This window comes from Balaenoptera acutorostrata, chromosome 13 (genome assembly GCF_949987535.1).
Source record: "Balaenoptera acutorostrata chromosome 13, mBalAcu1.1, whole genome shotgun sequence".
Lineage (NCBI taxonomy): Eukaryota > Metazoa > Chordata > Mammalia > Artiodactyla > Balaenopteridae > Balaenoptera > Balaenoptera acutorostrata.
The window spans coordinates 8941175-8964229 of NC_080076.1; the positions used below are offsets into that span (position 1 = coordinate 8941175).

At 37.1% G+C, this 23055-nt stretch overlaps 1 protein-coding gene across 1 annotated transcript in view; it reads left to right on the forward strand.

The window, feature by feature from the left end:
- The window catches only part of TMX3 (thioredoxin related transmembrane protein 3), a 42819-nt gene extending 21703 nt beyond the window's left edge, over positions 1–21116 (forward strand). The window contains exons 9-16 of the mRNA XM_007189939.2: positions 623–689; positions 4334–4432; positions 7228–7285; positions 7483–7536; positions 10642–10698; positions 14614–14743; positions 16051–16119; positions 17595–21116. Coding sequence (XP_007190001.1) covers positions 623–689; positions 4334–4432; positions 7228–7285; positions 7483–7536; positions 10642–10698; positions 14614–14743; positions 16051–16119; positions 17595–17855 — 795 coding nt within the window. The 3' untranslated portion in view covers positions 17856–21116. The remainder of the gene's footprint in view (positions 1–622; positions 690–4333; positions 4433–7227; positions 7286–7482; positions 7537–10641; positions 10699–14613; positions 14744–16050; positions 16120–17594) is intronic.
- The last annotated feature ends 1939 nt before the right edge of the window (positions 21117–23055 follow it).

A 23055-nucleotide genomic window follows, 5' to 3' on the forward strand; every position in this document is an offset into this window, starting at 1 on the left:
TTCTGCTCTAATACTGATTTCTCTACTGTAATTTTATTATTTTGAAATAAGTACAACACAGGTATAAGAAGCAGGTACCCACTGAATGGATTCCTTATTATCGATTGCCACTGTAAGTTCCCATTCATAAAGCAGTTTATCGTTTAAGCGTGCGCTCACCTCTCAACGTGTGTTAGCAGATCTCACTCTCCTGACTCCCCAGTGAGGTGGGTGCTCAGAGTCCTTGATTCACGGGAAGCCGACTCCCCGGATGAAGTGATGGACTCGTTGTTTCACAGCCTGGGAGTGTTGTGGAGAACCTACCTATGCCGATTGCTACCTTAGCCCCTGCTCTTCCGCTGTTTCAGAGTGCCTCCTGGCCTTCACTTCCTGTGATATCTTTGAGTCTGTTCACAGCTCTAAGAATATTTCTTGGTTTCACCATAGCAAACGGCACCGTGCCAGGGGGTGTATAAAGTGATATTGGGCCGAGTCCTTGGATCAGCTAGGGATTGACTGTGTTCTTTTTAACTGTTGGTAACTTTTTTGTGGTTGTCATCATTGTGTTCTTTTCTCCCCCTGGTAACTTTCAATGCTTTTGAACTCATGGCTACCAACTGAAATTTTTTTCTGATTTTCGCAGTATGTGACCCTGAAAGAGATGCCTGCTGTGCTTGTTTTCAAAGATGAAACTTACTTTGTTTATGATGGTAAGTTCCAAAGTTTTAACTCATGTAAACACTTTATAATTACAATGTTGTGTCTATTATAGGGCTTAGGTGTTGATGAAAGATTTAGTAAATGCAGCTACTGCTTACATTTCCCATTAGTTGAATGACTGTTAGGTTTTTCTTACCCTTCAAGTTTAGTTTTTCCACTCAGTGTTCTTTCATTCTGAGTTTGGCTACAGTAAATTTCTTTTTTTGTCAGATCATTTGCCTTTTTTAGAAATGAGCCCTAGGCAATTTCTATACATTACTTTAAAATATTCAAAATTAATTTTAAAAAGGTCTAACATTTGAGACACACAAAGATGTGAAAGAAATAAACTATCTTCAATAGTGGTAAAGCCCTGGGGTATTCTTCTGTGGCCTTTTCTCTCCCTCCCTGACAGAAGTAACCACCCACCTGCTATTCAGCATTTCTTTGTTGAAGCAAATACTTGGTCTATTTTTAAAATATTTTTATTATATCAAACACACATTATAGTAAAGAGAATGCTAAAATAATAAGACTCTACATACATACCTGTCACCCAGGTGAGACAGTTACTAAGATCTTACCACGTTTGCTTCAACAATTTTTTTTTCTTTGTTGAAGCATTTTGGCAAATCCCAGTGGCATTTCATCGCTATGTGCTTCATTATGCGTCCCTGACTATATGTTTATTATGCATTTCTTTAAAAATGTGGGCTTTTTGGAGTTTCTTTTTTTAAGATAACCACACGCTATTATAACACTTAACAAAATTAACAGTAATTCCTTGGTATTATCAAATACTTACTACCAGAGTTCGCAAACTGGGCTTTGAAGTAGCTTAGGGCAGTGCAGCAAACTCACAGGGGCATGGGGAGATAGTTCTGATTTCAGGAAGCACTGAAACTCGACATCTGTTGGACAGTACACAGCCACTCAAAAGCAAAAGCGAATGCAAAAATCTCACCTACTAGCGATGTTAGTAACATTGTAAATTACATACGATTAATGAAATAAAAAATTCAGTTTCTCATTCTTACTAGCTACTTTTCATATACTCAGTGGCCTTGTGTGGCTTTTGTTGGAGAGCACAGATAGGGACCATTTTATTCATATCAGAAACATCCTAGAGAGTTATTTTTACTGAACCAAACTTGGGTCCACTCTCCTGTGTGCAGTAAAGCCAATCTGCTGACGCCAGGTTGTGGTGAAGGAAAGGGCAGCTTCAGTGCAGGGCGCCAAGCAAGGAGTCCAGGGCAGCTAGTGCTCAAAGGCCAGGTGAGGGAGGGGAGTCATAGGGTATGTGATCCGCTGGTGCACAGTCCTCTGATTGGTTGATGGTGAGGTAACAGCAAGGGCCGTGTCAGTTAACATTATCAATCCTTAGGCTCCAGTAGGCCTGGGGGATAAGTGCTCCTGGTCATCAAAACAACTCAGGAAATGTGCATCAGATACGGTTACATAAGCAGAGAATATGGGGGAAGGGTCGCCCAGGACTGCCCCTGAGGGGTCCTGCTCAGTCATATTATTTTGTGACGGAGAAGAAACTAGAAGTGTTTGAGAGCTGTAAGCTTTGAGTTGCTTAAATGACTCAAATGAATAGAAGAATATCTAATAAAAGGAATATTTTGATTGTCTTGTTTTAGTCAAAGGAGCATTTTAATTGTTTTGACAGTAACATGAAGACAAAGCCGTTATAAAATCTTATAGCTTCCCTATCTTTAGATAGATGTGAGGACCGTGTTTATTCCTTGATGTAGTATAATAGCCACCACTTACCTGTTATGTTTGTGCAGCAGGTGCTATCTATTTGCTTAACTTGACATTTTCATTTCATTCTCACCTGAATCTGGTAGTAAGGCAGATAGATAAATATCCTGAGATTACAGAGGGGGTAACTAAGAATGTTAGATAAAGGAGAGAGATATGTAGTTAAATTGCAGGTTCATTCCTTTGCTCATTCATTGGATATTTGTTGAATGGCTGCATGAGACATTGGGCTTAAAAAGGAAATTAAGAGGAACTTATTTGAAATATGTTCATATTTCATATTTCATATTTGAAATATGAAAATTCATATTCCATCCACTTATTCTTTATCTACACTCCTTGTATGATAAGCACTTAGTATATTCAATATATTGTCTTATTTGATAATTATAACAATCTTTTGAGATCAGCAGTCTTACTGTTTTATAAACAAACAGGATTAAAGAGATTGTTTTTGTTTTTTCCAAGTTAAAATCATACATGATATAATCAAGATTCAGCCTTCAAATCTCTTGTTCTAGTTGCATTATGAGTTTCTTAACTCAGAGAGCCACTTCGCTTTTTTTTGAAAAAGGCCTGATTTTCTTTATTAAAGAATACATTTAAGTCTAAATAATGGCTAAGAAGTGCCCTTCCCCATCCATGTTTTACATGTGGCCTCCGATGCATGAGAAAGAGAGGGGTAATGTGTTTAGCATCTACAGCTGTTTTGAAGGCCAACATTTTCTAACTGCAGTAGTCAGTTCTTAGAACCTGCCTGAAGTCTTCAGATAAAAGGTTACTTTGAATGCTTATCCTACTATTACATTGTTGTTAATAATTTCAGGAACAGTGGGATGGGGCTTAGGAGGATGGTTTATTTCCTAATGAGTTTTAGATTTATCGCTTTTGTGAATAATCTTTAGAAAATTTGCTTTTGATCTGGAGTGGAGATTATGGCCCAATAATCAACTTCTAGTTTTATGTTTGTTTTCCTAATTCATAAATCCAAATCCATAAATACTTTCAGATTTGCATTATATTACTTATTTTATAGGTTTGATAATTTGAAAATGTTTTGTTTAGCAATGCAAGTGACAGAAAAAGCACATCTTTCAAGAAATCAGTAAAATCCAGTCTTCATCCATATTGGTAGGCTTTTACATCAACTTCTTTTTCATGCAGTTGTAATAATTTTTCAGAATTACTTCAGAATTATATTTCTAATCAGGATATAATTCTCTTGGATATTGTAAATGTTTCCTGTCTGCTTACCAGAGGAAGTATTTGACGTTGAAAAGGGCTGATACAGTATGTGTGACTTTATATGTGAGTTTGTTTTACATATGAAGGAGGGTTGTAAACTGGGGTCAAAGTGTCATAAAATAGAGAACAAAGAAATTATAATAAAAATTGCCCATAATGCCATCATCCAAGAATAACCATCAACTCAGGAAAACTATTTAATAGGAGTATATATATGCCTTCATTTTATCATTCTATCAGTTTTTTTCATACTTTATTTTTTACAGAGTTACAGTCATGTTGTAATATTGTTTTGTCACCTGCTTTACCACTTAATTATTATAATTTTCTAAAATCTATAAATGGTCTTTCTCAACATGTACCATAACGATTTAAATTATTTCCTGTTTAGGATATTTCAGTTATTTATTTTTATTTATCTATCTTTTGCTATTTTCAGTGGTGCTATAATGATGAATTATTTTGTGCATTAATCCTTTTTTTACATTTGATTGCTTCAAATAGCTTTCTTAAAATGAAATTTATGAATTTAAGATTATGATCCTATGTCAGGCATTTTATACATGCTGCTAGATTAAACATTATAAACATTTTAACGTCATATTTACACTATAATTTATCAACTTTGTTTTGTTTTTTTAAGAGTATGAAGATGGTGATCTATCATCTTGGATCAACAGGGAGAGGTTTCAGAATTATCTTACAATGGATGGCTTCCTCTTGTATGAACTTGGAGATACCGGTAACAAGCATATATACAACTCTCCATCACACTACAAAACTTTTCCTTAACTGATAACTTCAATCTGTAGAAAATGAATTTTTTAAGTTCTATTTCATAATATCATTCCTTCTTTCAGACCTGAATGCCACTTCAACTTTATGGGAATATAGATTAATATTAACCAAAGAACATACCTTTGCATGTGGAATAAAGATTAGCTAGAAAGGGTTTACTAATAGAAGTGATAGTGACAGGGAAAACAGAGCCTGGAGAATAAGGAAATGAGAAAAAATAACCAACCAGAAAGCTGTCTGCAGGACGCTGATTTTGTAATAGGAGTTGGAATACAAATTATCACAACCTTTGAAAGCCTGCTTTTACCTGTGAAGAAACTGTGGGCATCAGATTGGCATGGTTTCTTGAAGTTATGTAATTGAAAATGATAAGCAAAGCAAATATAAATATAGATGCAAAAAAGAAAGCTGTAAGGAACTACAGCTGTAAGGACTGGTCTCAAATAGATGTGAACTACAAAAACTGTAAGAAGCTAACCATGTAAATTTTAGGAGGAAGTGTTTTGTAAATTTATAATGAATTACAAATAAGAAATAAGTCATGGTTATTGTTGCCACATTTGTGTCCATTCACAACTTTATGATAGTTGGATGAAAGTATAGTTTTAGATTAAAAGAATGGGAAAATGTTACTCAAGCCTCAATTTTTTTATCTGAGAAATAATAGGCATAGAGTTTCCTCTTCATGATGTCCTGCTCTTGGATCTGGTTAAGAATACAAATTAGAAGCACTCTAACACATTTTTCTATTACTTTGTAACTTTCACAGAATGGTATTTGTTCTGGTTCCTGAGTCTTCTTTTAATGTTCTGTGTCTGGTGATGCTTCTGTCTTTGCTTTCCTTACAGAGGGAGGTGTGTATTAGCTCAGTATTGGAAGTTGACGTAGATACTGTCAGAGACTGTGGGTTTACTTGCTGATTCATGCAGGCCCGTGTGAAGGGAAAAGGGGGAGAATGTAGGAATACGGTAGTTCTACTGTCAGTACAGCATCGTAGGAGGCGGCAGTTAAAATTGGCAGCTTTGCCAAAGCTCTTCAGTGCCTTCTCCCAGATTGATTTGGAAAGAAGTTGGCTATGGCAGTGTGTCTTTGTGTTCCCAGCGTAATTGCCCTGGTTGGGTGTCAGCTTCGGCTGTGCCCCACTTGTGGTCCTGCCTGGCCACTTGTCATACAAGCCCCGCAACAGGCTCCTGGCTCTCGGTGGCTTCAGACACCTAGTGTAGTTTCAGGACTTATGGCGACTGCAGGTCCCTGCATCTTCCGACTCCTGCTTACTTTCCTGTTTTGTCTCACTCTCTCCCGTCTCCGGCCACGCTGACTGTTCAGTTTCCTGAAAAGGCTGTGCACCTTGCATCAGAGCACCTTCAAACATTCTGTTTTCTTTGCCTGGAAAAGTGTAGTGAATTTATATTCATCTGTCAAAGTCAGACCAAATACTGCTTTCTTAGGAAAGTCTTTCACTAACCCCCTGGAACTACATTAGTTTACTCTTACAAAATGTTCTTTTATAAACCCCACGTCCTCGTCCTCCCAGAGTCTTCTGACTGTTCACCACACGTCTGCGTGTGTGATTGTCTTCCCCACGTGCAGAGCTGTGTCTGTGTGCTCCTCACTGCGGCCTCGGGAACTAGCCCTGTGCCGGCTACATTGCTCAGTGCCCGGTAACTGTGAACTTAATACGCGAGAAACTACCTGTGTCGGCCTGTGGGAAGATGCTGGACATGTTGTAGGCATTTTGAAAAAACTCATGAAGCACTTTAAATTAAAGAAATAACAGTAAAAACCAAACACTGAACAGTAAATGCAGTAATATTTCAAGAGGGGAAATAAACATTATGAACTAATGTTTTTAGCTGAGGGTTAAAAGAAGCGTCAAGATTGTGTAGAATTTAAAGTTTGTATAGAATTTAAGTATGAAATTAGAGAAGATATGGGGATGAGATTGAAAGATTGTCGATTTAATCCTACGTTTATATACCTACTCTGAGCCAGAAACTATCCCAGTATTTTTGTACATGTCATCTCATTCATCTCTCCAGATGACTTTGAAATAGATAATAGTTTCTAAAATAAGTTGGCGTCCGCTGAGGTTAAGGCACGTGGCTAATGGACGCTGTGCCTCACTGTTGTTCTCCCAGGCCTGGACCATAATAGACCCTGCTGGATTGCAGGGCCTGGTCTTCTGACTTCCATACCAGTGCTCTGGTTGTTACGTCACGCTGCCGTCCTGGAGGATGTCAGAGATGAATATGATTTATGTTCTGTTGAGGGTTAAATAAATTTGAGTCAGTTTTATTTTGTGCATTAATTACTAGCAAACAGTGGCCCGTGGTACCAAAGGGAATAACATGGTAAAAATCATTTTCTTGTTCTGTACCATTTTTTCAGAGCTGTAGTAATTCTTAGTATATTTCTTTTATCAACTGGTTCCTTACAGTTTTAGTTTTCAACAAAATACTTACTTTAGTGTGTGGGTTGTGTGAAAAACATAACAATTTGAGTATATGAATTGTTAAATATTTACTATTATTGATATTTACATTTCAGGGATGGGAGGTAGGTGGGAATTTATCACTTGGAGTCAACAGTTCATTGTTTCACTCTGCTAAGCATAACATGTTTAAGATAATTGGAATTGAATTCTGGAAACTATATACTATTTTCCTATTCATTGCTACAGTAATAATTGAAAAGTTTAATGAGGATTATTGAATTTAGATATGTCATTCTTAATTTCAGGAAAGCTTGTGGCTATTGCAGTAATTGATGAGAAAAATACATCAGTTGAACATACCAGGTATGGTGCCTTGAAATAGCTGTAAGCTTCAAATATCATCCAGTTCAGACTTTACATGGCTTCAGATAAACTTGACATAGTATCTTACTTTTCCTGCAGTGTTAGATATTAGATAAGGCAGCATATATTATAATTGAATAATTATATTTTTCAAGTTGATGAAATGGAATATTCATGTATTTTTTGTTTTCTCACAGATTAAAGTCAATTATTCAGGAAGTTGCTAGAGATTATAGAGACCAGTTCCACAGGTAGGTATTTGCATTCTGGAAGTCTCCATTATCTTTGTCTAATTAGGTCTTGTAATACAGTAAAGCAAAAGTAGGAGTATTTCATACTTTCAAAGATGAATCAAGGAGCTGAAGTGAATTACAGCATGTAGCATTTCAGTATGAATTGTTTGGACTTGAAGTTTATTGATATGTGTCTTACAAGTTTAAAAAAAACTTATATTTGTATCATACCTGAGTCTTGATAGGATTTGGGATAAGTTGGTGGTAAGAAAATATGCACATACAGGCATATACCTCAGAGGTATTGCGGGCTTTGCTCCAGCCCAGTGCAGTACAGCAAGTCACATGAAATTTTTGGTTTCCTAGTACATATAAAAGTTATGTTTTTGTATATTAAGTGTGCAGTAGCATTGTGTCTAAAAACTGTACGTACTTTAAAAATGCTGACCATCATCTCAGGCTTCAGTGAGTTGTAATCTTTTTACTGGTGGAGGGCCTTGCCCCGATGTTGATGGCTTCTGACTGACCAGGGTGGTGGCACTGCAGGTCAGGGTGGCTGTGGCTTTTTCTTAAAATGGGACAATGGTGAAGTTTGCCTCATCCATTGACTCTTCCTTTCATGAACGATTTCTCCGTAGCATTGGTAGCATTTTACCCATAGTAGAACATCTTTCAAAATCTGAAGCAGTCCTCTCAAACCTTGCTCCTTTGTCAACTAAGTTTATGTAATATTCTAAATCCTCTAAATGTTGTCATTTCAGTAGTCTTCGCAGCCTCTTCACCAGGAGTGGATTCCTGGAACCACTTTGTTTGCTCACCCGTAAGAAGCAGCTCCTCAGCCATTCGAGTTTTATCACAAGATTATACCAATTCAGTCACATCTTCAGGCTCCACTTCTAAGTCTAGTTTTCTTACTGTATTCACCACATCTGCAGTGACTTCCTCTCCTGAAATCTTGAACCCCTCAAAATCATCCATGAGGGTTGGAATCAGCTTCTTCCAAACTCCTGTTAATGTTGATATTTGACCTCTTCCTGTGAATCATGAATGTTCTTAATGGCATCTAGAGTGGTGAAGCCTTGCCAGAGGTTTTCAGTTTACTTTGCCCAGATTCATGAGAGGAATCACTATCTATGGCAGCTGTGGCCTTAGGAAACGCGTTTCTTCAATAAGAAGACTTGAAAGTCAAAATGACTGACTCCTTGATCCATGAGCTGCAGAATGGGTGTTGTGTTAGCAGGAGTGAAAACAACATTAATCTTATTGTGCATCTCCATCAGAGCTCTTGGGTGACCCAAGTGCATTGTCAATGAGCAGTAATATTTTGAAAGGAATCTTTTTTTTTCTGAGCAGTAGGTCTCAACAGTGGGGCTTAAAATATTCAGTAAGCCATGTTGTAAATAGATGTGCTGCATCCAGGCTTTGTTGTTCATTTGTAGGGCAAAAGGCAGGATAGATTTAGCATAAATCTTAAGGACCCTAGTATTTTCAGAATGGTAAATGAGCATCGGCTTCAACTTAAAGTCACCAACTATATTTGCCCCTCACAAGATAGTCAGCCTGTCCTTTGAAGTTTTGAAGCCAGGCATTGTTGACTTCTCCTCTCTAGCTAGAAAGTCCTAGATGGCGGCTTCTTCCAGTTTAAGGCTGTTTCATCTACACTGAAAATCTGTTGTTTAGTGTAGCCACCTTGAAGATTTATCTTAGCTAGACCTTCTGGATAACTTGCTGCAGCTTCTACATCAGCACTCGCTGATTTACCTTGCACTTTCATGTTACGAAGATGGCTTCTTTCCTTAAACCTCATGAACCCACCTCTGCTAGCTTCAGACTTTTCTTCTACAGCTTCCTCTCCTCTCTTAGCCTTCATAGAATTGAAGAGAGTTAGGGCCTTGCTTTGTATTAGGCTTCGCTTTAAGGAAATATTGTGGCTGGTTTGATCTTCTACCCAGACCACAAAAACTTTTCTGCATATCAGTAATAAGGTTGTTTTACTTTCTTAACATTTGTATTCACTGGAGTAGCACTTTTAATTTCCTTCAAGAAGTTTTCCTTTGCATTCACAACTTGTTTGCTAATTGTTTGCTGGAAGAGGCCTAGCTTTAAGCCTATCTGAGCTTTCAACTTCCCTTCCTTACTAAGCTTGATCTTTTATAGCTTTTGATTTAAAGTGAAAGACGTGGGACTCTTACACTTGAACATTTAGAGGCCATTGTAGTGTTATTAACTGGTCTGATTTCAATATTGTTGTGTCTCAAGGAATAGGGAGGCCCTGGGAGAGGGGGAGGGAGAGAGGTGGGGGAACAGCTGGTTGGTGAAGCAGTCAGAACACACAAAACATTTATTGCTTAAATTCAAAGTCTTGTATGGGCAGAGTTCGTGGCACCCCGAACATCACAATGGTAACATCAAAAATCACTGCTCACAGATCGCCAGAGCAGATATAATAATAATGAAAAAAGTTCGAAATATTGTGAGAATTACCAAAAATGTGACACAGCGACACGAAATGAGCAAATGCTGTTGGAAAAATAGCACAGATAGACTCACTCAAAGCAGGGTTGCCAGAAACCTTCAATTTGTAAAAAAAACATAGTACCTGGGAACTGCAGTAAAGCAAAGCTCAATAAAAGGAGGTTGCCTGTATACTCATACATTTGAGATAAAATTAAATGAGCAATCACAAGTCAGATACAGACAGATGATGATTTAACAGGAACTCAAAGAATAATGGAACATAAAAAATAGGTGATATTTTTTCCTGTATGCTAAATCAGTTTGTTACTGTCATAAAAGACAGTCAATATAAATTTGTTGCATTACTTAATTATTATGCCCTTTTTAGTCTAAGTCTTCTAATGATATATCAATGATATATGTATTTCTTGTGTTACACAGTATGAAACAAAATAGAAATGTCTTAAAATTTGCTTAATTTGTCACGTGTTTGTATCTCAAAAGCCAGTAGAATTCGTACTTTTTTATATTTATTGTGATTGATATGTTAAATGTTTACAGTGTTTGCATGCTTACCAAACCCTAAATTCAGTGCTTTATATTTATCTTTTTTTGTATTTAATATTGTTCTCTCCTTCTCTGTTCTTTTTGGTTGTTGTTGATTAGGGATTTTCAGTTTGGCCATATGGATGGAAATGACTATATAAATACCTTGCTGATGGAGTAAGTAAAATGCTAAATGATGAAATGATTTTGCTATCAACTCTATCAAATTTTTTTTGTTTGTTTTTTTTTGCCACACTGTGTGGCTTGTGTGATTTTAGTTCCCTGACCAGAGATTGAACCTGTGCCCCCCGCAGTGGAAGCATGGAGTCCTAACCACTGGACCTCCAGGGAAGTCCCAACTCTATCAATTTTTAAATTTCTGTTTTTCAGAGACAGGCAGGACTAATAGCTGAAAAAAGCAAACCTTTGTATATGCTAATGCAGATATTCTCCCATTAAATATTTACTTTAGGTTTTAAATCTGTATTTGAAACTTATTAAACTTTAAAGTTCTCTATACTAAAAATAAAAAACTCCCAATTTAATATTGTCAATTTATAGTATTTTGGAAAGAAAACATCATTCAAAAACTTGTAAACTTTGTAGTTTCTGTTTAATATGAACCTTAAGTTCAGTTTTAATGAATAAATGTAACTTAAGTAGAAAATTTTTATCATCCAAGAATTAATTGCTGTTCTAGAAGAATTTAACAGACTAAAGTAAGTTTATAGGAAAACTTTGCAGCTTTAATATTAATATTGATTATGCTTATGATGTAAATATCTGATTTGTCACTTCAGAAAGTTGATGTTAGAAAACATTTACCAGACCTATACTATACTAATAAGTATATTAATAAGTTTCAAATAAAAGCCTACTCTATTCAGTGGACGTTTAGTGAGTATTTGCTCTAAGTCACACACTGTGTTTGGCATTGCACTGTTGATGCAAAAAAATGAGTGAATTATAGAGGCCCTGTCTTCAGATGCTCACAGTGTGCTGGGTGAGACAGCATGGTGACTACAGCACTATGTGGGAAGGCCTGTGTGGTACGGAGCTCTGGAGACAGAGAGAGACCCACCCACACCAAAATGCACAGCAAGGTGCAGGGGCTCAGGAAACGCTTGCCACAAGAGCCGGTAATCAAAGAGGGAGTCTAAAGAATGAGAAGTAGCTGAATGAAGAATGCAGCGAGGTTATTTCAGGCAGAGTGTAATAGCAAACACAAGAGTGTTTGGAAAATGGGTCTTAAAATAGCCCGGACGTGAAGATGGCGGAAAGCCCTCCAGAGCTTTACCAACTTATAAACCCAGAATAACATTCATAATTTTCAGGTAAGAGCCTAAAATTACGAAGTAAAGTACCTCTATTCATTTATAATCAATTCATTATCCTTATTCCAATAAGAATTTGAGAGGGTTTACCGAAGACATAAAGTACCAGATGTAATATATAATGAAGAAATCAAGACAAAGGGAAATAAAGGATCTATACAATTACCAAAGGTACTTAAACAATTTGGATTTTTAATACTCAAGACAAAGTAGAAAAACATTGCTTATACATTTCCCGTCCCCTATAGAATAACTGTTGCTTATAGGAGTATGGCCGACCTTGTAGAAACCTAAGAGAAATTGCTATGCTATATAATCTCATAAAGGGGGGCACATTATAATAGAAATGTATTTTTAATAGGATCTTTACAGTATATATAGTAGGGACTTCGATACAACCATTTATAATGTCCTTGGAGGCAAGCCAATAAAGTGATGCGGTAAAACATTGTGGGCAAGAGGCCAAAGCAATTTGCATCTGATAAATAACTCCTTGATTCAGGATAATATTCAGAATTTCTAGAGATGGATGGACATTCCTTCATGAGTATTATTTCTAATGCGAGTTGTGAGATAGAAGTTTTGCTACAGTTATGGTCAGAGAACAATAATCTCTACCACCAACCCCTTATTGTTTGGTTTTTTAAAAATTCATACTTTGCTTTTTTTTGAGAGAAGAGAGAAGGCATATAATGATGGCTATATAATAATCGAAAGTCCTTAATGAGCACTTACCCTGTGACCAACACTGGACTGAGTTGTCAATGTATGTTTTCTGACTTTTACACTAACTCAGTAAGGTATAAGTACTGTTATTTCCATTTTATATAGATGAGGAAATTGAAATTTCTTAGAAGAAACTCAAGGAAGTTAAATAATAAGCCAAAGGATGCTCAGCAAGTAAGTCAAAGAGATCCAGTCCTCAAATGCAGATCTCTCTTACTGCAAAATCTCCTAACTACTGTAAGATCAGTATTGACACATAAATTAGTAGAATTTAATAAGTATTGATGCCTAAAAGTTTTTAACGTAGGGCAAATACGTGATATTATATAAGATAGTTAACACTGTAGCACTGATGATGTTTTTTACTTTTTCTCAAAGGAAATAGGGTACTCTCAGACCTTTGGTCTATTAAATTATTTTGTATTTGATTTTTGTGAGTATAGTTAAGAGGGAATAGGATGAGGTGCTATTTTTCATCGTTATTCAAATGGAATTATTTCAGAACAAATTGTTTCTAGTTCAGCTGTGTATTTAACTTTTTCATAAGATATATTTTTATAGGAAGACCAGGTTCTACTTCATTCCATAAAAATAGAATTTTGCTACTGATGCACTATGATGATAACTAATAACTAAACTGCTGTAAGTTAAAAAGTTGTCTCATGTTTTTATAAACAAGAATGAAGCTAAGATTTTTTTAAAATTACAGTTCATTATTGCCTAACAATAATACTGGATAATAAAACACCCTGATACCCAGTGGCATAAAACAGCAATCCTTTATTCTCTCCCACTCGTCTGGGCTTGGCTGACCTTAGCTGGGCACAGCCAGACGTGGGTGGCTCCAAGCTGCCAGTTAGGTCCAGGTCTACCGTGCGTGTCTTCCGTGCCCTTGACCCTGGAGGGATATCTTCCTGGGGGATATTCTTCTCACGGCAATAGCAGAAACACAAGAAGGCAAGCACATGTCAAGCCTCTGCTTCAGTCATTTCTGTGCCTTCCCATTGGCCAAACCACATGGCTGAGCCCAACATCAGGGATCACGTATGCACGTTTTGCCTCAGTGAGAGAAGGACGTGGTGTGGGGAGGGATAGAGAATTATAAACAAGAAAGCAACCTCCTGGACCCAGTGACTTATGTGGTGATAATACAGTGCTGTAAATTGTTTCTATTGTAGAGTTTTGTGCTTTTGCATAATACATTCATATAGACATATGAAAAACCATAACCTGATATGTAGGTGGCATACAGAATTAAGTACCTTTTTATGATTATGCAAAACCCTATTCTTGAAGGGAAAACAAATTATTTGAAGTAAATGACACATTAGTAATATTATGGTTTTTGTCTGCAAACTGAATGGACGTCTAGTATATCACTGAAGCACCCATGAGGATGGGGTGATTATACTGTAGGGTAGTGGGAGTTCAGAGAATTTGGAATAGTATTTATTGAACGTGTATTATGTATTGATACAAGGAATGTGCTGGATATTTAACTTGAATTTTCTCATTTAACTTCTGTAGCAAGATAGGTACCCTGCCCCCCACACCTTTATTCATTTATAAATGAAAAATATTAGACTTAAAGTTGTGGGAAAGCATCAGATCTGAACACAGGCAGTGTAACTCTGGAGACCATGCTGTTCCCTCTCTAGTTGCCTGAACGCCCTTTAACTGAGGTGGGCTGTATATGATTAAAGTGATGGTATTTAAGATAAACTTGTGGCAAGGAATTATATTGCCCAGAAATGGATACTTCATACATAATAATTTTTATCCTTAGGTTTGATCATGAATACTCATTTGTCTGATGTTGTATGCTAATAGTTTTCATAAATGTTAATTTAGCTATTTTTTAAATTGATGCACAATTTGAAATTTTCTTTATGTTAACAAAGGAAGGCAAAGCTATTATAGCTCCCTCCTTTTGTACTTCTAGTTATTTAGATATAATTCAAATAAGTATCAGAATATCTGTTGTCTCTGTGTTTAACATGTATTTTGATTTCTTTTGTTTTTCTATTTTCAGCGAATTAAAAGTCCCAACTGTGGTTGTACTGAATACTTCAAACCAACAGTACTTTTTACTAGATAGACAGATTAAGAATGCAGAAGACATGGTCCAGTTCATTAATAACATTTTGGATGGCACAGTAGATGTGAGTTTTTGCTTTAATTGCAATGGGGTGATGGGAGGAGGTGGAGGAGAAATGAGTTGTTTTCTTCTGATTCTGAAAGAAAGAGTCGGCCGTCACCCGGGGTGAGGGGCAGGCCTCCATCCTTGCTCGTCTCACATGATGGGCTGAGTCACATTCCCCAGGACCTAAGTGGCAGAGGCTGCTAATGGGTGGAATGTTACTTGGAGGTCATAGGTTGTCATAGTGACTGGGGGAGGTGTTGCTGGCATTTAGAGTCAGGGGCTAGGGATGCTGAGAGGTCTGCAGGGTACAGAGCTATCCAATAGTGAACTTCCTGACTCTCAGTACCTCTCTGGATTCAAGAATACAGTTGCATTAAGTTATTGGCTTTCTAAAAAAACCTGTGAATAATACCACAGTTTCTTAAAAGATCAGGAAATGTATTTAAAACCAGCCCCAGTGGAGTGTTCCAAATATAATCCTATAAAATATTTCTCAGAAATGATGAATGGATAATCTTCACTGTTTTTTTCTGTAAACCATATTGCAGTGTTTTTCAAACTGGGTTGTAGCCCGTATTAGCGGGTCATGAAGTCACTTCAGCAGGTGGTGGCCAACATGCATCTTAATTCAATATACTGGAATAAAATAAGAAAAGAAGAGACTTCCGTGCTTTCGTGAAGTGTAATTATTACTTTGTGAGACTTGTTTCAGCTTTACACAAACTATATTTGAAAGTTGGCTCACAAAGTAACAAGTATTTCTTCTTTGGAAACACTCTGAATCACACAGTAGGAATTTTATATTTGTGAAAATAACACTTGTTGAAACGATGCTCACCTGTAGGAGTGAGTACCCTTCTATTTGTAAGTTAGTGAAATTCAAGGAATGAGCCAGACTTTACGCGTGGCTGAATGCCGGGATTTGATGGATTTTCATCAGGAATTTTTCTCCCTCTGCCTTGCAGCACTTTTTTCTTTTTGGGTTTCATCGTCGGAGAGACTCTCGCTGCAGGACCTTGAGGATATCCTGCAGCAAGTGTAACCCTGTCAGCTAAACTGAAAAGCTGGGCAGGCCGGCGCGTGGGTGGGTCAGCCTCAGCCGAGCTGCTTGGACTGTGGCCGGGGAGGACGCATGGTCATACAGGGGAGCAGAGCAGGGTGGGGCGGAAAAACCAGTCAGTATTTACTCCGTGGCTCTTCCAGGTGCTCTGTGTAATCTTTTGTAGTCAACTCTTGACCTGCAGTTGTAAGATTATCTAACAGAAAAATGAAGTAATAGTACTGAAATAACAATTTAATTGTTTTTTATTTCTTGTTAAATTTAAGGCCCAAGGAGGGGATAGCATTTTGCAGAGATTGAAAAGAATAGTATTTGATGCCAAATCTACTATTGTGGTAAGTTGTGACAGTGTGTTTAGTGTCACTAATAATTGAGAATATATAGATATATAGGTTGTGTCTAACTAAGGTAAAATCTGGAATTTCAAAGGATTTGGTAAAAATACGTATTCTGAACTTGCAAGATAAGAACTAGTACATATTTACGTTAAGAAAAGATACTAATCAGGTGGATATTAAGTTTCTCCAATTATTCATTTCTGTATGATTGGTGAGTTAACTGGAATTCAGAATCACTTAACCTGATAGCATGACTTAAAGTGTTTTTCAGAGTTTCTTTCCTCCTCCTGCCCTTCTCAGTCCTTGGATCTGAAGCCTTCTTGCTGAGAACTCTAAGAAATCTCTCTTACTATCCCAGCTTCAACTGTCAGTCAGCTTGACTGCAGGGCAGCCCTAAATTTGTTGGAGCCTTAAACTTAGTTCTAGTTGTCTATCTTGAGCTCCTCCACGGGTATTTTCATTCATTATGGCCAAAAGCAAAACAGAACTAACCTTCTTCTGTTGGTGAGAAGTAAAGTCATGCTAATAACTCATTAGTTACCCCGTGCATCCTTCGGTTTGTCAGTGACCTTCTTTCCACGGATTGGGCCCTTATCCCGTGTGTGTGGCTGCCGGCCTCCACTGGTTTTCACACTTCCTCTTGCCCTGCCTCCCGTCCTCCACCTAATTAGTATTACCAAAGTAATCAGCTCTGATCGCTTCCCTTCCCTTTTCCAGTGATGCCCCTCACAATTCTCTGTCCGTCTCACATATTCTCCTCCTCAGTCTTCGAGCTCACACTGTACCCTGGCCTGCCTTGTTCTTACGCTTAAATTTCTGCCTCAGAACACCTTTATTCTGTGATGCCTTCTTCCATTCTCTCAATCCAAAGCGGCCCTGCTCTCCTCTGAACTTGTCTATTTAGTTCTCAAGAGCTATAGTCACAATCCAGAGAATATATTGTAGTTGAAAAACCTGTTCAGTTAAATTGCTTTTACTTTTCTGGGAGCCGAGGAGACAGTATACAAACTGAGGGAAATTATTAAGTTAACGTTGCTTTACTACTAACCAAACAGGTCAAAAATGTTAAAAATGTTACGTGAAGGAATATTACCTTCTTTATGGTCAGTAACCACCCTTCTCCATAGCAGACTCTATAGCCAGGATATAACTGTACAGCCCTTGGCACATAATAGCCATCTCAAAGAGACCTTTGTCATTAATGTGAGAAAAATAAACATCTTTTGAAAAGGTAGTGGAGAATTTGGTGCCCTTTTCTGCTGCCAATAGCTGGTTATACATACACACATACATGGGTATAAAATTTCTCAAGGGTCTTTCACACGATAGTCACAACGGAAATACTGACATTGATTCATTGGAACTAAAAGCAAGTTGGATGGCAGCAAGAGGAAGAAATCTGTAGTGGTTTTAAATTCATTTATGCTTTTTATATCAGCATACAAATGAGGGATGTAATCATCTTTCCACAGTCTATATTCAAGAGCTCTCCGCTTATGGGCTGCTTTCTCTTTGGCCTGCCACTGGGTGTCATCAGCATCATGTGCTACGGCATCTACACGGCTGACACAGATGGAGGTTACCTAGAAGAACGGTATGAAGTGTCCAAAAGTGAGACGGAAAGCCCAGAACCGGTAGAAGAGAGCAGAGAAAAACAGGAGCCCAGGAGTGGGGACTCTCTGGTGCCTGCAGTGCAAGAACCCAAAGATGTGTTAGAAAAGAAGAAAGATTGAGACTTTACTAAGATAAAATATTTCATAGGATTTCAAATTATTAAAGAGTCTATTTATTGAATTTAGACATTTAATCATGACCTTTACAGAAGAGAACATGGTGTTTGTATTCTGCTAACATCAACTGCATGGGTTATAAAATAGTCCTTCCGTAAATGGGGAGATGTTTGGAGCAAAGAGATGAAACGTTTGTCTAAAACAAACAAAATCAAAACACTCCGTCAAAGTTTACCTTATAGATGTTGTTCTACCAGATCACTTCTATTTGCATGTTTCTCTATCTGAATATTCTGTGACAAAATTAAGATTCTTGGGCAGAATATTTAAATTGGCCAGGCAGGTAGAAGATACATGTGTAATAGAGAAAAATAACACCTCCACCTCCTACCATCCATTTTCCTCATGTTTTGGATAAGATTTATATGGACAAAATTAAGTCTTTAAAATTTAGGCACTTTAAGGAGAACTAATAACTTTTTCCAAGGATCAAATTAAGATTATGAGATAAAATAATTTGGTTTTATACGGCATAGTGATTTTATTTTGTTATTATTTTTAAAGGAGAGGAAATGTTACTTTTTACCTTTATACTCAGTTGCATTATAAAACTTTCATATGGGCCTATATCGTGGGAAAAAAATAGTCTTATGTTTAATCTTTGCAGCAGAAACAGGATTTACTTGGATCAGTGATTTCAAATGATGCCCTGGACACTGAGAAGGTGTCTCAGCCAACACTGCAGGAAGGGAGGGGGGTCTCTGTCACTCCTACACTGCTTTAGCCAGAACAGCATACTTTTATCTCTCTGTTTTATATATTGGGATTTTGTCTAAAATTTTTTCTTTGGTAAAAAGCTCCTGCTGCTTTTTAAAAAGTAATATATATCATGTTTTTATTTTATGGTATGGTAACTTTATAGTAATTTATAATCTAGTGTGTGTGTCTGTATATCTATATATACACATACACACATACATAAACACATATAAAATTTATTGACATACATCTGTTATGTAATATTACGGGCGTGTCTGTGTTCATAGTGAGTAATGAGTGGCATAATCAGCCTGTTAAGAAACTTCACGTCCAGTGATTAAAGACATCTGCCAGTTACCTGCTCCATCCTCCCAGCTGTTATCCATTTCAGCTAATGACCTCTCATCTTCTCTCCATAACGGAATAACATAGGAATTCTATCCCAAGTTATGTACAAAGACTGGTATTTTTTAAATAACAGTGTGGTATGTTTATTGTAGATTAGTTTATGTTTGAGACCTTCATTTTAGCTAAGTTTCGGATTTTTATTAAGTGACTGTAATTTGGGTGGTTATTCATTGAGTTATGAAACATTTTAAAATGTTTCATCACTTTAAAACTATGTAATTCATGGTCCTGATAGTGAAGCTGTTTAGGGCTGTGGTCCCCAGGGCAGCCTGGGGCTATTTCTGATGCCATGCTGATCACTACTAACCTCACGCTCTTGTGCCTTTGTCCTAAGGAGTTACTAGGAATTGCTCTCTCGTACCTTTTAGTATATAGTCATTACTTGTTCTTCATGTTTGGCGCCTCATTATTATCATTTTTATAAATGAAGCACGTATGCAGTTACAGGAAATTTCACGAAATACCAGAATGAAAATGTTATTCTTAAATGGAAATTGGAGATAAATGCTGTTAATTTAACAAGGAAATTTCTCTCTAAAGAGTAATGAGTCTTTTGGAAAATAGATATTAATATTGGCAGCAGTCAAGCTTATTTTGCAGCTGTGAAAAGCTTAGCTAAATACAGACGCCTCACGTTAGTCTCAGCCTGGTAGGGAAGTTACAGCTTAGCCACTACCAGTGACAGGAGGAAGCTGTAAAAATGTCATGGCTTTTTTCTTCATGTTTATCACTAACAGATGTCTGTTATCTGCATGGTTTTGTCTTTTGTCAAGCACACCTATAAATTAAAGACCAAAACAGGAAAAAGAAAAAAAAAGGAGCAAAGCTTAATATGTATCAACGAAGTCCAGTGTTCTTTGTATTTCGAGATTTTCTTGTCTATAAATTAATGCCTTAGTTCTCTGTTATCTTTTTTCACAACACTGGACTGTTGCCCCATATTCTTATTTGTGTTTTCAAAGTGTGTCTATTTGGGAAACAAAAAGCATAGATGCTTTGTAAGTGAATAATTTTTTTTTATTAAAATTTTGCTTTCTACTTGTCTCTACTTTAGGATATTGTCACAATATCCTCACAAAACAAGTTGAAAATTTTTGCTCACTAGTATGGTTTTCCCCTCAATGTGATATCAGAGTTTACTAGAAATGCTGTTTTCGTTTTAGGAAAAATTACTTCAAAATAAAGGTAGGTTTCTTAATGAATCTTGTAGAAGAACATAGATATCATCCTGATTCAGTGATGAATCTCACTGTGATTACATTATCAGTAGGGGGAATGCCCTTCAGTAAGTTGGAGTTTTGCCTTCTCTTTCAGTTGCAATAAAGTTCTGTTTCCAACTTCTAATATTCAAGATCCTAGACGCTTGCTGTTGCTGAATCTGGTGCTCAGACAGTTTCTAAAGATATTTCAGAGAGAAAGTGCGTGTTTTTATGGAGCAGCGCACCCCATTATAGCTTGCAGTCCTTTTTGTTTCACTGTGTACATTAATACTTCTCTGTCTCTAGCTATCTGAAACTTAGGTGGATTGACCTGGAATTTTCACTTGCTTTCTTTATACATAGTGCTCCCTGGTATCTGAGTTAGAAATAACATGAAGAGCCAAATGTCTAGAGGCTGAAGGACGGGTCTATATGAATAGTCAATATAGCTAAACAATTAGCTATATTGTTTTTATTCAGTGGATATTTGTTCTTGTTGATATTTCTTGTGTTTTGTTTCAGGGGCTTTTGGGTTTTGATTTTGCAAAAAGTAATTTAAATATTTTCATCATTGCTTCATATGATATGGAAGTAGGACAGGGAAAAATCACTCATCTATTCTTTTTATATAGAGAGTGTTCAAATAAACAAGTGTAGGATGTTAAGACTATCAATTAATTGGTGGGATTAGGTTTGCCATTTTATTTTTATAAATATATATTTTTTCTGAATGTGTCTTGAGTCCAAGAGTGGGCAAAAAATAATTTTCTACTTTGGACTAATCTATAAAGGTTTTTGAAAGTTTGTGTTACTAACTCGTTGAATTCATGATATCCTGCCTTAAGGCACCAATTGTAAATCTTCATTTTTCTAAAATAAATGAATTGAAAACACGTAACCGTTTGTTATTTTTACCATTTATCTTCTGGTTGTCTGGGATGTAAATAATTCTCTATGCAAAGCAAAAAGGACAGTTGAGATGCATCTTCCACAGTGTTTTTTTTTCCCTTTTATTAATTGTAAGTTATTTGTAATTATAGAAACATAGTTCTAAAATTTAAACAGACTTGATAGAGATAAGATAGATTGTAATCTAATTCTTTCATATTGAAGGTGAAGAACCTGAGATTCATAGGTTTGATACATTTTGTATTTGTAAAACCTGATCATTTAAAATATTAATTACAGAGTTTAAAGCTAGAATAAGTGGATTTGAGTCCTTGATCCAACTGCCAGATTGTGATCTTGGACACAACACAACCACCCCTCACTTTCACTGTCACTAAAATGGGAATCTAAAGCCTCAAGGTTTTCTTTTTTAAAATAGCAAACAGGGCTTCCCTGGTGGCGCAGTGGTTGAGAGTCTGCCTGCCAATGCAGGGGACACGGGTTCGAGCCCTGGTCTGGGAGGATCCCACGTGCCGCAGAGCGACTAGGCCCGTGAGCCACAATTGCTGAGCCTGCGCGTCTGGAGCCTGTGCTCCGCAACAGGAGAGGCCACGATGGTGAGAGGCCCGCACACCGCGATGAAGAGTGGCCCCCGCTTGCCGCGGCTAGAGAGGGCCCTCGCACAGAAGCGAAGACCCAACACAGCCATAAATAAATAAATAAATAAATTAAAAAAAAAAAAATAGCAAACAAATGGGGGAAGTATATTATGAAAAAACAAAACTTTATGCAGATTAATGTTTTGTAATCTGTTTTTCCCATTTTATGCCATGAGCATATCTTTTAGTGAGAATCACTCTGGCACAGGAGTAACAGCCACAAAATTGGTTCCACACAGCCTGTGGATGTGTGCAGACTGACTGGTTAGAACGGGCCTCTTCTGATAAGAGCCCTCAACTTTTTTCTAAGTTCATTCCTATAAACAGAAAAGATGTTTTAAACAAGTAGTAAAAAAAGGGGCTATTATTTTGTTGCAGTTTATTCTTGCAGCAAATGTTTATTAAACGTCTTCTATGTACTCCTGAGGATACAGCAGTAAAAGGCAGTCACAGCCTCAGTCCTCATGGAGTTTTTAGCTGCAATAACTGGTACTCAGGCTTACTTAAAGCGCTCATTTGTAAGTTTTCTACTTTTCTGTTTTTCTTAGTTTCCCTTCTCATATAATTTGTTGTTCAGCATCTAATTTTTGCTATTAGATCTTTGGGATCTTTGGGACTCAGAGGGTAAGAGACCAGGACAATACAGACGGCATCAGTATGAAGGGGTGGGATTTACCCAGCGTGTCTGAGACGGTCTGTGGGTGGATGACAGGGAGGGGGGGTGCAGTTCAACATGAGGGAGCACTGGACGAAAGGAATCTCCAGGGACACAATTGGCTTCCTGGGGGGTCAGAATTCCCACATTGAAAATACGTAAACATAAGCCAACATTTCTTTCTGAGACAGATTCTGTAAGGCCATAAATGCAAGCACTAAAGCCACCCTCTACGCCCATGTTTACAACCGTCCCTTCCCTTTCCAGCAAAAAGTCCAAAAAGAGTGTTGGCCAGCTTTTATATAGTAAATTTTAGTTGGGTGGATGAAGCAGTCAAGTGAAACTGATGAATATGTAATAGGAACTGAGGATATTTTTCCTCTCATTCAGAGTTTTCATACGGATCTTGGCATCCCTGTCTTAATCACTAGGGTCACTTTAAGATTTATGGAACAGTGGTTTTCTTCCTTCAAAGTTGTTTGATACTCTGCAGTTTCTGAACATATGTTTGATGTTAGTAGAAATTCTATATCAAACCATAAGAATCCAGTCAAAACTACAGTAAATGATCAGATTTTAATGACTCATACAATGACATTTAATATTTTGATGTACACTCAAAATAATCTGTGTAA